Source organism: Kryptolebias marmoratus, linkage group LG20, assembly GCF_001649575.2.
Source record: "Kryptolebias marmoratus isolate JLee-2015 linkage group LG20, ASM164957v2, whole genome shotgun sequence".
NCBI lineage: Eukaryota > Metazoa > Chordata > Actinopteri > Cyprinodontiformes > Rivulidae > Kryptolebias > Kryptolebias marmoratus.
In genome coordinates, this window is record NC_051449.1 from 6,922,387 (window position 1) to 6,936,328 (window position 13,942).

Sequence of the window (13,942 nt, forward strand, 5' to 3'; positions counted from 1 at the left end):
GTTGTTGCTGTGAGGAATTTAGTATTTTTGAGCTCAGGAAATGACACTTGAATATGACATTCCTCTTTGTGAAGGTGGTGGACAGCTTAGGGAAAATAAAGGGCATCTTTGAGAGAAGCAGTTTAAAGGACCTGAGCTGAATAAAACCAGGAATTACATCCATTACACAAATCTTGTGACTCAACAAGTCAAACAGCTGCTTAGAACTATGAGGTTTGATGTTTTTTGTGTCTCTGAAAGCTTTTTGTTCCTAAAGTGAATTTGTGCATCAGCTCCAAACCTGACAGGATGCGTAGTTTTAGTCAGGAGTTCTCCGAGCCAAGAACCAGCTCCCTTTGATCTGGAACCACAAAACCTTCCTTCTGTTCGCTCTCTCTTCTGTCCAACAAGAAAAAAGATGGTTTGAGGTCGATGACGACTATTCCTTCTCTCTCCTGACCGGGAGCCTCCACCTCGGCATACGAAGGGCGTCCGGAGCCTCGTCTGAACTTCAGGATGGGCCAGTGGGTCGGGCGGCGCTGTGGGAGAAGTTAAGACATCATTTAAACTCAGAAAGAATTAAAGTTTAGTTTAAGTGTAAAAAGACATTGTAGGAAGTAACCAAGGCTAGAGGTCCGGTATACATTGCATCGTTTATGTTTTGTCCTGTGTTCTGGTCCATTTAGCTGCTTTAAAGATGTGGAAAAATTATGCAACAGAGTTCAACACAATACACATTTAACAAGAAAAACAAACATGAAATTCCACATTTTGTAAGTATTTACACTTTGGTAAAAACACAGTTTTCCACACAGATGTAAAATATCTCTGCTTGTTTTTATACCAGAATTACAAAACTAAATATCAAAGTATTTAAATTAAAACACTTGCAGCACTAATTAAATATATATTTGGACATTACATGGCCTCTTGCATCCATAATTTTTCTTTAAATTTAGCTTTATTTTGAAATTTATTTGGGGGGGCTTGAGGGGAGGATTTATCATAAATTTACTCACCTCCATGAGGAAGATGCTGGCACTGGAGGTTGGATGACGGTACATGTAGATGGACGTTAGGAACGCTGCGGCCGTGACAACAATCACCATGACAACGACGCCCGCCAGGAGACCAGCACGACTTTCTGCTTCGCTCTCAGCATTTCCTGCTGCACAGATGCAAGAGTCAAAATTACACATTTCTGTTGTGAAAAAGTTGATGTTGAATAAAGGTTTGCAAGTGCTAAAAGTATCCATTTAAAAAAATACAATAAGAACTGTAGGCTTGAATATTGTCGAAAAATAAAAGTGACAATGCTCTTTTTCTGATAAAATTATATGATTTAAGTCAGTTAATGTAATCGCACTCAATTTCAACTTTTTGGAAGTTATTTTACTTCAATACTTAAGTTTTTGCTGTAGCTCACTCTGCTGTTTTTAAAATATTGCATCATGATTTCAAAATTAATCATAAAATAAAAAGACACATTTAGGAAACTAAACAAATGCCACCTCTCATGCTCCAAACTGATGCACACACGTATGCTGTGCAGTATTTATCGTGGTGCTGTATAAGCTCAGCTGTGAGCTAACAGAAGGCTGGGAAATATCTGATGCTGTCAGACCTCCCAACTGGTCGTAGTTACTGTGTGAAAACACCTGTCATGCTTTGAGCCATCATCTGTCCTGAGGATCCACATTTTATTTATATTTTAATTCAGAGAAAAGTTCAGTGACTTACCGTCTGTGGATGTGCTGGTTGATTGCTGTGCACTTGATTTGTTTTCTCTGCTGTGTGAAGACTGGTTGGTGATGGTGGAGGTCTTGCTGAGGGGGGTGGGGGTCATGTTGGAGGTCCTCTGCAGCTTCCCAGTGGCTGCTGCAGGAGTGGACATGTGTGTCAGGCGACGTGACGTGCCGTTTCTGATGTCTGCCATCTGGAGACATTGCAGATTTCGTCTCTGGGAAACAAAAGTAAGTCAGCACCAGTATTCAGACAGACCCAGCTATGGTCTGAACTTTTTGAAGTTTACGGAAATAAACAAATAAGATGAACCTCCTCTGGACAGCCGAGGTCGACCCACTCCTGTCGATAACGATCAAAACCACTGGAGCATCTGAGAAGGAAAGGAGCTTTTATTTATGTTATTTTACAAACACATCTTAGGAAACTGTGGTTTTGGAAGTGACAAGATTAGTGATTTGTTTCTACTGAGCAAAGGTTCCTCTGGATGTTTCTGCAGGTAAAGGCATTTGACACATAATTAATTTAATTATGTAATTTATCTCTATGCTTCAAAATGTATCCTACAACTTCCTAAAGGCCATTTTTTTTTACAAGGACATAAATTTTAACAATTGAATCGGATTTGTTTACCAAATTATGGACCTGAAAACAAGGAATTGTATTATCTATGTTATACATGAGCATTTTATGGCCAGTGGGTCACATCTGGCTTGTGGGAGGCCAGGTTTTTTTTTTGTTTAATCAAATTCCAAATGTAAATCATTTTGCATGCAAAGCCAAATCCCTGCTTTTATTTTGAAGGCAAGTGGGTGTTTAGTGTCCAGAGTCTTTTCACTAAGAAGCAAAGTTTGTGAGATTTGACTTATCTTCATGTCAACACACTTAAAAAAAAAAAGAAAACTGATACAGACTGCCACGGTTTTATCAAGATATAGACTTCTAAATGTTTAACTGCAGAAGTGAAGGGCACAGCAGCAGATTCTAAATTAAACCAGAACCATCAAAATAAACAGAAATACAGAGCAGGAGCCGTGCTGTTCAAACTGTAAAAAACCAACGAGGCCTTTTTACTAAGATGTACATATCCAGGAGTAGTTCTCTGATATCTTACAAAAAGCTACAAGGAGAGGAGAACTTTCCACACATGAAAAGGCAGGATAAAACAATCACCTGCACAACATACCTGCTTTAGTTTGGCCCATCTTTCAGCTAACAATGTCTCCCTGTATAACGCTCTGACAGTTTTCATTCAGTTTACCTTTGTAGCCGACTGCACCAGCTGCAGTAAAAGCCAGTCTGAGAAGTGACACACGAGCCACAGCTGGAGAACTGCAGACATGCTGGGAAGGAAGAAAACAGGAGCGTGAAGAGGAAGAGGCGGCTCGGTCCGGTCAATAAAACCAGAATGTTACACACTGGGGAGAGGAAGCATCTCCACGGCTGTAGAACTGGAGATTTTTGACTTCGGGATGTCGACCCTGTGGTACTCATAAATGGTTCTCCGACGAACATCTGAAGCATGTTGGAAAAAGAAATTATTCAAATATAAGTAATAAAAAGGAGCTGCTACCCATGCAGTAAACAAAACATCCAGGCCTTAATGTGCTCTAAATAAACTCATCCTAATAAAAACATTTAAGAAGACACAAAATACTTTAATATTGTCTATTCTTATAATTCTTTTCAACTGTAGCAATCAAACAGTGCACAACACATTGTTGTAAAAAGCCTAATGGTTACTAAACTGACTACAGCAAAAGAAGGAAAGCAAGTCTTTACATTTGTTTTAATAATAAGCTAGCAGTCTTTAAATAAATGCTTTTTTCCTGTTACTTCACTTGCCAGAGTTTTAAAGAATTTGCATGATCTGTTAGTGCTTGGATTATGTGTTGGTGATGGCTCTCAGCTGCTACCACATCCAATTTTAGCTCAATATCTTTACAATTAACTGAGTTAGAGACATTTTTTGTGCTTGTTAAGGTTGATGTGGCAGACATCTTGAATCAGGTTGACTCCAAATGTTATTCAGTTTAGATGCACATTCATTGAATGCTTTCTGAGAGTTTCATTCAAATCTGTTCAGTGGTTCATGAGACAGATGAACAAATGAACAAACACATGATTGACCGCTTTGCTGAAAAACCATTGGTATAGCTGTGCTACTTGTTGTACATAGGTCTAAAATAAATTCTATGAAGCTAAAGGTTGGGTCCACTGATCTGAGCTGCTTGTAGCCATTTTATTTAGCTGCGATCCATAATGCAATTGCAACATAAATGCTTTTCTTCTATAATTTTGAGACATTTGGAGTTCTTTGTTATATGAGATCCAAATGCTGATCAAATTAGCCACACTTGTTATAGTAGCTGGGGTTTGTTAAAAAAAAATTAAAAGATTTTAAAGAACAAATCAGCGTCTTACTGGGAATCTGCTCCATCTCGTGGAGCACCACAAAAGCATCTGATAAGCCCACTTTGACGGGATGATTCTCAGGGCTGATGTCACTGATGTTAACAGGAATCTAAACACAGAGGGACTCAATGAGTATATATGTCTGTCACATTAAAATAATTGATAAAGAGTGGCAGGAAGTCACCTCTTTGTAAGCAAAAACGATCCGTCCATCACTGTGTAAAGAGGCCTGAAAAGTGAAAGTTCCTGCACTGATGTTGTCCTGGAGGTACATTTGGTTCCACTGAACCACCAACACAGTTCCTGAAGGGCAGAAATAAACAAATATTATTAAACAGCATATTTATTTATCCACTGAGATAATCCTGTAAACACTGTCTGAATCTCACCTACCGTTGTCACAGTACACCACGGTGGAGTTTTTGGAAAGGCTTGGGTCAAAGTTTGCCATCAGAGGAGCGATGTACTGAGCAGCTGTGAGCATCTGGTGGATTATATCTCCAGTGTAAATGAAACCTGGAAGAGGAAAACTTACTGAGACTGACATCGTAAACTTGTCAATTTCTCCCAGTAGTACAATCTTCCTTATTTACCAAACACGTCATTTTGCTTTCTGAGTTTTCATTTGTCATAACTGCATCTTTTGGTTGTCAACATGGCACAACAATAGCTTTATAAAAGAAAAATAACCAGGATTTAGAAAAACAAACAAACAAACAAACAAAAACCACTGAAGTTCATCTTATTCTAATTTACCGTCAGATACATGAAAAATAATTAAAATTCAACTAAACGTTTACAGTTTGGGAAGCTTCTCCTTAGTTAAGAGCTTTGGACTTAGAATTAAAAAAAAGATTATTGTTATTCTAAGGAAGTTGATTTTTATAATTTTTTACATTATCCCTCCTAAATTAGCAGATGCTAACATATAAACAGAGGTTAACGTTAAATGAATTGTAACCTTTTTATTATTTTGCTCCAAATAAGCAGCATCGCTCCACATATACAGATCTGTAAGATTAATTTAACAGTTCATCTCCGATCAATGAAGTCTAAATGCTTTAATTATAAAATATTGAATGTTTTATTGTGTTACCTTATCCAACATTAATATAAATTTGTAAAAATTCTAAAAATGACTCTCCAACCTTGGTGACATGTCTATAATCTGCATCATATGGAGCTCTTAACTTGCAGGAACGCAGCGTGGTTTTTGACTCACCGCCAGTAGCAACCGTGACTTCCTTCAGTAGGTGACCATAAAACGGAAAACTGAAGGACAGATTCACTCTCTGGAATAGAATAACAAGTAAAATTAAAAGTGTTTTCACAGGGAATCAATAATCGCTGATTGGAAACATGAAATATGCGTTTTGTCTTTCATTGTGTCAGAAATAAGCATTTTGTAGGTGAGGTGAAGCAGTAAACTTTGTGCAGAAAACAGAAATAAAACTGGAAACCTCGACTTTGTTAACGTACAGTCTGTGGACAAACATCCCACACTGCATGTCTCACCTCTGCATGTTTGTGTGTGTTGGACAGAAAGCTGAGGACGTTCCACCGCCTCCCCTCCGTCTCATCCACGTTCACCCACAGGCTTTTATCAGCGGCATCTCCAGGACCGTAGATTTTAGACGAGTAATAGACGTGATCAACATCCTACAAATCATATAAAGGATGTAAGATTTTCTCTGCAGTAATTTTATACTGTTTACCTCTTTTCCTCAGATAATTATTAATTTTGTGTTTGTTTTGTAGTCCTTTCTGGATACAAAAAAGATAAGTCTGTTACTTGATAAACTAATTAAAAGACTAATGTATCAATGTGTTTACATAACTCAGCAAACAAACATTTTTAGATTATATTTTAGTTTTTTTAAATTTTCTTATTTAAGGACACACTGCATGTGGCTTTTTGGAACCAAATTGTTGAAGCCAAATTATGATTTCCTGCCTGTCAAATTGTGTCATGTTTTGCAGTTTTTTAATTAGATGCATCTGATCGGATTAAGAACTAAAATAAAACAGAACAAAATAAATTTCTCTAAGAGTGGTTGAGTACAAAGTCTGGCCTGAAAAGAAGGAAAAAGCCTGACAATGTCTAACAATAATAATAATGTTTTTTTTTTTTTTTACTTTTACTTTATTTTATTTTACTTTTACTTTTCATATGGGCCTATTTGTTTTGCTCCTTATGAAATATACACACAAAACTGGTTGTACAAGACTTTTCCAAATGTCATTATTTTTGCTAAATAAAACTAACTTTTGAACAAAGAAAAATTAATTTTCTAAAAATAAAAGAACACCATCAGTTAGTTAAAACAGTGCTAAAATTTTGTTTTATACTTTTGACTTTAAACCCGTACTGTAAAGAAATCTTACAACGATCTGTGAAGAATTATCCCGTCCCTCCTCCGTATGGAAGTCAGGATTGGACCCCTCTGGCTGGTGTTGGTCTTTATAGCGGCCCCTCTTATCTGAAGCCCAAACAGAGTCCCCAGTCCGGGATCGAGACAGCCACCTCCGCTCCCTGGTCTGGTGATACAACCTTCCCCCTGTGCAAGAACAGGAAGAGACATGGTGGTAACAGTTGTCTCCTTTAACAAGTCAATTCTACCATAAATAGAGGCTTTAAAAAAGGAATCACACCATAAACAAAAGTGTGGTGTTGGTGCCATACTTTTGCCATAGTGTTGGTGTTGTTAACAAACATATATAACAGGATCATCAGGGAATAAACTGAAACATTACATAACCATGAGTTAAAACCTCTTTCCCAGCATTCAGCAGGACATAAACAGTCCCTCAACAGGTGCCATGTGGTAAACATACATGGCCGTTCCTCCCCACCATTCACAAGTTTGAGTCCTCTTTTTTTCCTCTTCACAGTGGAGGGTGAAAGCATGCTTCACATTCTTCACACCATGCAGCTCCAGGACCAGAAATGTGAGGTCTGCAGGCAGCAGTGGGTGTTGAGTCCATATATCTGTCACACGGTGGTCCATGGTGGCTGCAGATGTCCCACAACGTGTGGCGTGGGCAGTAATGCTACCTGCTCTGCAGCAACAACAAAACTGCAGATCTGAGGGCCATTTTTACTGAGAGAAAGGTTCTGCATTAAAGTCAGTTCTGTCAGTTGTTGTCTGGCTTGTTCAAAGAAAGAAAATGCATTTAGTTTTCCTGCACCAAGCAGTCATCAGCAGCACACCTGAATCTGATTATACCTTTGATTAAAAAAACCCCAAAACAAAACAAAGCTCCCCCTGTTGGTTTGGAGGCATTAACACAATAAAACCCGGACAAGGCTTCAAGTTTAGTGTTTTATTTTCCACAAAGTGACTTTTATTTATGATTTAAAGCTGGGTAACCCTCAGGGTTTCAGATGAGATGTGTTTGATTTTCTTACACACAACATGCTAAACTGTTCTGCTGATTTAACCCAAACCTCCAGGAAGGAGTGCTGGAGTTATTACTGACCTTCAAACTTTATTTTTGACAGACGGAGCATAATATTTAAATAAAACCAGAAAAATACATAAAATATTATCAAATGAGTATATTTCTCCCATCAACAGAGTGGGAAAAGTGAACTTTGTAAGTTTGTATTTTCCCTGGATAAAGTGCATTTTTTAAATGTATTTTGAATTTAATATAATTTTAAACTTACCACTGGATAATTTCATAAAACTTATTTGAATATGGTGAACCAAGACCAGGCTTGAAATGAGATGAACCGCCTTAATTGTCGCCATCCTTTCTCCATTCAGCTCCAAAATCATGAAGGCGCAAAAAAATAAAAAAATAAAAAAGATTATTCCAGTGTTACTTTTAAAGAATTTAACTAAAAAGAACAGAAATAGAAAAACACAGCTTATTATATAAAAAGGAAAAATATTGAACTCTATTGGAAAGCCGTGCATTCAATTCAATTAAAATCCATTTTAAGCTCTCCGTTTGTCCGCAGACGTTATTTTTGATGAAGCCCAAACCTTTGGAGATGCTGCGTTCAAGCACTGTCGTAATTATCAAAAGCATATATTACTATTATTTTTTTGGTGTTAAATCAATCGACGTCAACAAGGTAGCATATGAGATGCATAATATATATATACTTATATCAGAATTAATAATTCAGTTTGTACAAAAACATTTTACATTTACTGCTGATATAAACCAGACTTTAAAGTCAAGTGTTCACATTTTGATAATTTTCTGCACATTTTATTTTAGATTAACATGAAAACAAACAGCTACTATCAAGTATATAAAATGGCTTTTTTTTTTTTTTTTACTAATAATTATTAGCAACTTGAATGGACAGTGAAAGATTATGTTGAGCATGTGAACGCAGCACAATTTATTTGTGTAATTCTAATGATGTCCACAAGAGTGCGACGGAGCGCGGACAAAAATGGCCTCATCTAGCTCTAAAATCGTTTTCTCCGTCCGCTAGCATATATAACTATTACTTTTTTTTGCGTTGCATCAACCGAGGTCAGCAAAGTAGCATACAAGATGCATAAAATATATATACCTAAAATAATAATTCAGTTTCTACAAAAACATTTTAAATTTTATGTTGATATAAAGCAGACTTTAAAGTCAAGTGTTCACATTTTGATAATTTTCTGCATATTTTATTTTAAATTAACGTGAAACCAAACAGCTACTATCAAGTATATAAAATAGCTTTTTCTTTCTTTTACTAATAATTATTAGCAACTTGAACTGACAGTGAAAGATTATGTTGAGCAAGTGAATGCAGCACAGTTTATGTATGTAATTCTAATGATGTCCACAAGAGGGCGACGGAGAGCGGACAAAAATGGCCTCATCGAGCTCTTGTGGACATCTTTAGAATTACATACATAAGCTGTGCTGCATTCACTTGCTCAACGTAATCTTTTACTCTGTTCAAGTTACTAATAATTATTAGTAAAAGAAAGAAAACGCTTTTTTATATATACTTGATAGTAGTTTTTTGGATTCATGTTAATCTAAAATAAAATGTGTAGAATATTATCCAAATGTGAACACTTGACTTTAAACTCTGGTTAATATCAGCAGTAAATGTAAAATGTTTTTTGTACAAACTGAATTATTAATTCTGATATAAGTATATATATTTTATGCATCTCATATTCTACTTTGCTGACCTCGATTGATGCATTACAAAAAAAGTAATAGTTATATATGCTAGCTGACGGAGAAAAACGATTTTAGAGCTCGATGAGGCCATTTTTGTCCGCTCTCCTTCGCACTCTTGTGGACATTATTAGAATTACACACATAAGCTGTGCTGCGTTCACTTGCTCAACATAATCTTTCACTGTCCGTTTAAGTTTCTAATAATTATTAGTAAAAAAAAAAAAAAAAAGCTATTTTATATACTTGATAGTAGCTGTTTGGTTTCATGTGAATCTAAAATAAAATGTGCAGAAAATTATCAAAATGTGAACACTTGACTTTAATGTCTGGTTTATGTCAGTGGTAAATTTAAAATGTTTTTGTAGAAACTGAATTATTACTTTAGGTATATATATTTTATGCATCTCGTACGCTACTTTGCTGACCTCAATTAATGTAACACCGAAAAGAAGTAATAGTTATACATGTTTTTCAATAATTACAACAGCACTTGAACGCAGCATCTCCAAAGGTTTGGGCTTCATCAAAAGCTCAACATTCAGCTTGTAGATAAATCTCATTTAATGTACCTGATGTTCTGTGTTACAGGTCTTTCTTGTTAATGAGATTACCTGTCTAAATAAATAATTCATCAGTCTGATTTTAATACAGTAGAAATAATATTCAAATACACTAAAATTCACATAACTTCCATCTTAGTATAGATCTTTAAACATTGTTCTTCCCCACTGTCAAAAGGCAAAGAATTTTTTTTGCATGTTTGTGTCAGTCTATTAACAAAATATCTTATGAACCACTGGATGGGTTTTTATGTAAATTTCAGAAAAAAAATCATTGGATGTTCATCTAAATTAATCAATTTTTAGAGTCAATACAGTTTAAGATGGCTGCCACAGTCAATCAACATTAGCCAACACAAAAATGACTAACTCATTTGAACTGATTTTGAGCTAAAATTTTGGTGTGGTAGTAGCTGAGAGTCATTCACAACACACTGATTGTCAGATTTTTTAAACGTTTGAGGAAAACGGCTCATTTTGGTCTAAAACTGATGACATTCATCCCTTCAAGGAATGCCAGGCCTTTAATTGTGACCAGTTTTATTTGCAGCTTTCATTTCTCAAGTGGCAGATCTTTGGGAGGTTTCCAATTATCAGTGAATAAATTATCTAACCACAGAAGAACAAAGACATCTAAATCCAATTCAGCTACATTAGAAAAGCTTTTAGAACCATAAGAACTGAAATGAAACAGCTGAAATCAATATTTCTCAAGACAAATTCTGTCCAAAGAGTAATTAATCTGAAATAGTACACTCAATGACGAAGCATTTGTACAGCATTCTGTTTTATTGTCAGACTTAAATGCCCACAGATAGGAATTGAAATGGATGCAGGTAAAAAGGGAAAATGAGCATTACGAAACAAAAGCAGTCTTCAGTGTGATATAACAAGGACACTTCAGGTCTAAAAGCTGACTTGAACACTGAACGTGTGTCAAATATCAAATATGGCAAAAATTACAAGCCTCTACTAACAATGTTGTTTTGTTCTTTTTTGCTTTAAGTCATTGCTTTTAGGTGAAAACTAAACAGACTAAATCTACTGCAGGGAAAGGCGTATAGGAAAATACACTAAGGGGAGTTCAAATTGTTATTGTAGTATTAACCATTACAACACCGTTTTAAAAACACTGGAAGAAACACTTGTGAACAAATGACATGTTTGACAAGACGACTGTGTTTAGTTCCACATGCTCTTATTTCACTGTGTGCCTTTAGTGCATTAGCATTTAACAGGCAAGAGAAGGAATCAAGTTCATTTAACAAAAAGAGCTGCACCAAAAAGACTAACACCAGATTTTTGGACGAAAACTGACTGAATTTAATTAGTTTAAATTGAGCTTTTTGAAACCAAAGACAGTCTGAATTTTCACCCGATTTCTTTTTTATTCATTTTTGTTTTGAATAAGTCTTTAATGCGTAACACTGATGATAAATGTCCGCTCGGTCAATAAGAACTCTTCACAACTGCTGCACCACTCTGCCCGTGCCAAATGTGTGTGCAGCTTTGTGGTAAAAATAATAAACACACACCCAGGTTTCAATAACATTTTGACACCGCTGCAAAGAAAATACAACCATGAAGCATTCCAGGCGTGTAGCTGTAATTCAAGGTGAAGCTCCAACTCAAACATGGTCAGTCCTGAGCCTTTAGGTTTCATATTTGCGCACCTGATAATGAATTAATGTCAGCCTTAACCCTTTACTCATGGGGCCTGAGTGTCATCCTAGCACCAACACCGCAGCCGGTTTTTAGCATGATGGCGATTGTGTTTCACTTTTCTTATTTCAGATCTGACTAACATTTCTACAAATGATTCCTCCATAATAAAGGCTTCCAACAGCACTTTTTATGAAACAGTTATTTGTGACATGTGGACGGAATGGGGAGAGAGAGAGAAAGAGAGAAAGGAAAAAAAAAAAAGAAGAACACTCTGAATTGACTTTCAGTGTAAAAACTCAGCATTTTATGAGCTCCACCTCAAAAATGAGGGTGGCATTTGCAGGGATGACGGGCGGGTAGCCTCTGCTGCCGTAGCCGTAGTCTGGTGAGCAGGTCAACTTGGCCACTTCACCAAGGCTCATCTGTGAAGCGAAGGAAATAGGTTTGAAAGGAAATATCTGATTTGTTACAATATAAACTGGCATTATGAAGCCCTTTCCAAAGGGTTTCAGGTGAAGAGCATACTATGTGCACGCTCTTAGTCAAAGTACACAAGACTGTTCTCTAATGAAGCATACAAATTATAAGACTAACCTGCACCATTTACATACTCAAGAATGATGGGATTTTAAAGTAAGAGGGTGATTTTGAACATCTGTAGATTACTTTGATATCATTTTAGTTTTCAATCCATTCAATAAAAACAATTTTTATAAAAGCGGCAGTTGTTCGAATACTCAACCATCTCCAGAATTTAGCATGAACATTAATAAATAATTTAACCATAAAGTGCAATTGTGCAAATGGCTCAAGCGTTTTTTTTCATTCCTGCTTTTTGGCGGTGACACCAAATACTCCAAGCAGGTCCTATAAATTCTGAGGAGGCTCTGTCGGCCAGGGTGGGGATCGCCGGCGCCTGTGTGAACGCGCAGTTGGTTTGTAGCGTGGAGTGGAGCGGTGTGTGCGTCTGTGCTCTGACAGCAGCGGGGATCGCCATGATCCGGGCCGCCTCTGAGCGTTTTGGGATGCAGATGGGCTCACGAAGTTGCTAGTGGCTTTTTACTGGCGTGTGAGAATAGTCAGCGAGCAAACTTGCAACACAGAGCCTTTCTTTTCTGCTTTTAAAGTTCACAATCTGTGATCTAAAACCAATTTTGAGATAATCTGAATTATACATGATGTATATGCTGGATCAGCTACTCCCGCACCAGGTATTACATCAATATCTGTAAAACTGACTGAGCTTCAGCCATTTTTGTTTATTGAGGTTAGTCTTTTGGCAGCTGGCCATCATTTTATTAGATGTTCAATGGACATCATCAATTTGGTGCATACATTATTTCTACCACAGCATCAAACTGACCACTGCTTATGCAGCTGTGGGTGATAAACATAATCATCCAACATGGCACAACCTGTGTTTTCCTCTCCTTACCTGAGCTACACCTTCATCCCAGCCACGGATGACTTCCCCGGCTCCTAGTTTGAACTGGAAGGGCTCCCCTCGGTCCCTGGATGAGTCAAACTTCTTCCCGCTTGTCAGCGTGCCTGTTCAAAAACAGCACTTTAAAATAAGACGGAGGTAACATTAAGATCTGGGGCTTTTTGCTGCCGCATCGCCTCGACGTTTTAACGCACAAACATGAAGCTGCGATCGGAAAAAATGGCTAACATGGTTTAGCTTAGCTTGATAAATAATAAAATAATCTGTCAACGCTGGTTCTCAGTTTTCACATTTTGTACCTGTCGAATGGTTAATTATAGAGGCGTGTGGGCGAGCCTCCCCCTCCCCCCATTTTTATTATTTTTTTGGACAGAGCCAGGCTGCTATCCGCCCCCGAGTTTCCAGGCTCTATGCTAAGCTAGGCTACGCTAAGCTAGCATTAGCATCATTTTCGAGGCACCCCACAGCCAGCATCATCCTTCCAGATATTGTAAATAACACAATTCATATCTCGCCTTTACCCCGAGCAACTAATAAGTCTTTTCTTAGAGTAAATTAAGGCAAATGATAAAATCAACCCAGAGAAGTCAGGAATGAAAGGAGCAGTCTTACCAACATAGTGCACGGTGACCATCCGTCCTCTCTGCGGAAAAGTCTTTCCTGAAAACGAAACCGAAGATTAACTAAAACGCACTACAAAACATACTAACAATAGCTTAAACTAATCAGAAATTTGAATGGTAATCTTTACCGTCTCCAGCTTTGATAGTTTCGACATTAACTCCCATTGTTCTCTCGGTGCAGCCTTCTTCCTGGAGCTCTGCTGCTGCTTCGTTCAATGAAGCCTAGAGTTTAAGGCGGATCACGTGATTTGCAGGGTTGCGTTTCATTGACCTCGGAAATCTGAGCTCAAATCTGGGGGACGTCCGCGTTAGGGCTTGCCAATTGTTGAGCAGGGTAACTCAACTCACAATTTTTTTAATAG

At 37.3% G+C, this 13,942-nt stretch overlaps 2 protein-coding genes across 3 annotated transcripts; both read right to left on the reverse strand.

Moving 5' to 3' along the window:
* Nucleotides 1-236: 236 nt before the first annotated feature.
* Nucleotides 237-7,301, reverse strand: si:ch211-106h4.6 (plexin domain-containing protein 2). 2 transcript variants are annotated; one of them, XM_037973014.1, is made up of 13 exons: nucleotides 6,991-7,301; nucleotides 6,523-6,695; nucleotides 5,653-5,796; nucleotides 5,360-5,429; nucleotides 4,531-4,653; nucleotides 4,322-4,440; nucleotides 4,147-4,246; nucleotides 3,142-3,237; nucleotides 2,984-3,065; nucleotides 2,035-2,095; nucleotides 1,720-1,939; nucleotides 999-1,144; nucleotides 237-518 (listed from the first exon to the last, which is right to left on the reverse strand). In XM_037973014.1, the coding sequence occupies exons 1-13, from the start codon at nucleotides 7,043-7,045 to the stop codon at nucleotides 303-305; spliced, it is 1,605 nt and encodes a 534-aa protein (XP_037828942.1). In that variant the 5' UTR covers nucleotides 7,046-7,301; the 3' UTR covers nucleotides 237-302. The 2 variants fall into 2 exon arrangements, with proteins under 2 accessions (XP_037828942.1, XP_024860602.1); XM_025004834.2 differs by having other exon boundaries at nucleotides 999-1,147; nucleotides 6,991-7,300.
* Nucleotides 7,302-10,618: 3,317 nt separating this feature from the next.
* LOC108232768 (FK506-binding protein 1-like) lies at nucleotides 10,619-13,857 on the reverse strand. Its single transcript, XM_017410787.3, has 4 exons — nucleotides 13,709-13,857; nucleotides 13,570-13,617; nucleotides 12,949-13,061; nucleotides 10,619-11,935 (listed from the first exon to the last, which is right to left on the reverse strand). The coding sequence occupies exons 1-4, from the start codon at nucleotides 13,743-13,745 to the stop codon at nucleotides 11,810-11,812; spliced, it is 324 nt and encodes a 107-aa protein (XP_017266276.1). The 5' UTR covers nucleotides 13,746-13,857; the 3' UTR covers nucleotides 10,619-11,809.
* Nucleotides 13,858-13,942: the final 85 nt, after the last annotated feature.

Excerpts from the sequence above, each read along its gene's own strand:
- si:ch211-106h4.6 (XM_025004834.2), bottom strand. The coding sequence starts at position 7,045 with ATGCTTTCACCCTCCACTGTGAAGAGGAAAAAAAGAGGACTCAAACTT. Across the intron at positions 4,247-4,321 it reads TCGTTTTTGCTTACAAAGAG|ATTCCTGTTAACATCAGTGA; the intron begins GTGACTTCCTGC and ends CTCTGTGTTTAG. Across the intron at positions 3,238-4,146 it reads CGAGATGGAGCAGATTCCCA|ATGTTCGTCGGAGAACCATT; the intron begins GTAAGACGCTGA and ends AACATGCTTCAG.
- LOC108232768 (XM_017410787.3), bottom strand. The coding sequence starts at position 13,745 with ATGGGAGTTAATGTCGAAACTATCAAAGCTGGAGACG. Across the intron at positions 13,618-13,708 it reads AACTATCAAAGCTGGAGACG|GAAAGACTTTTCCGCAGAGA; the intron begins GTAAAGATTACC and ends TTTCGTTTTCAG. Across the intron at positions 11,936-12,948 it reads GGGATGAAGGTGTAGCTCAG|ATGAGCCTTGGTGAAGTGGC; the intron begins GTAAGGAGAGGA and ends TTCGCTTCACAG.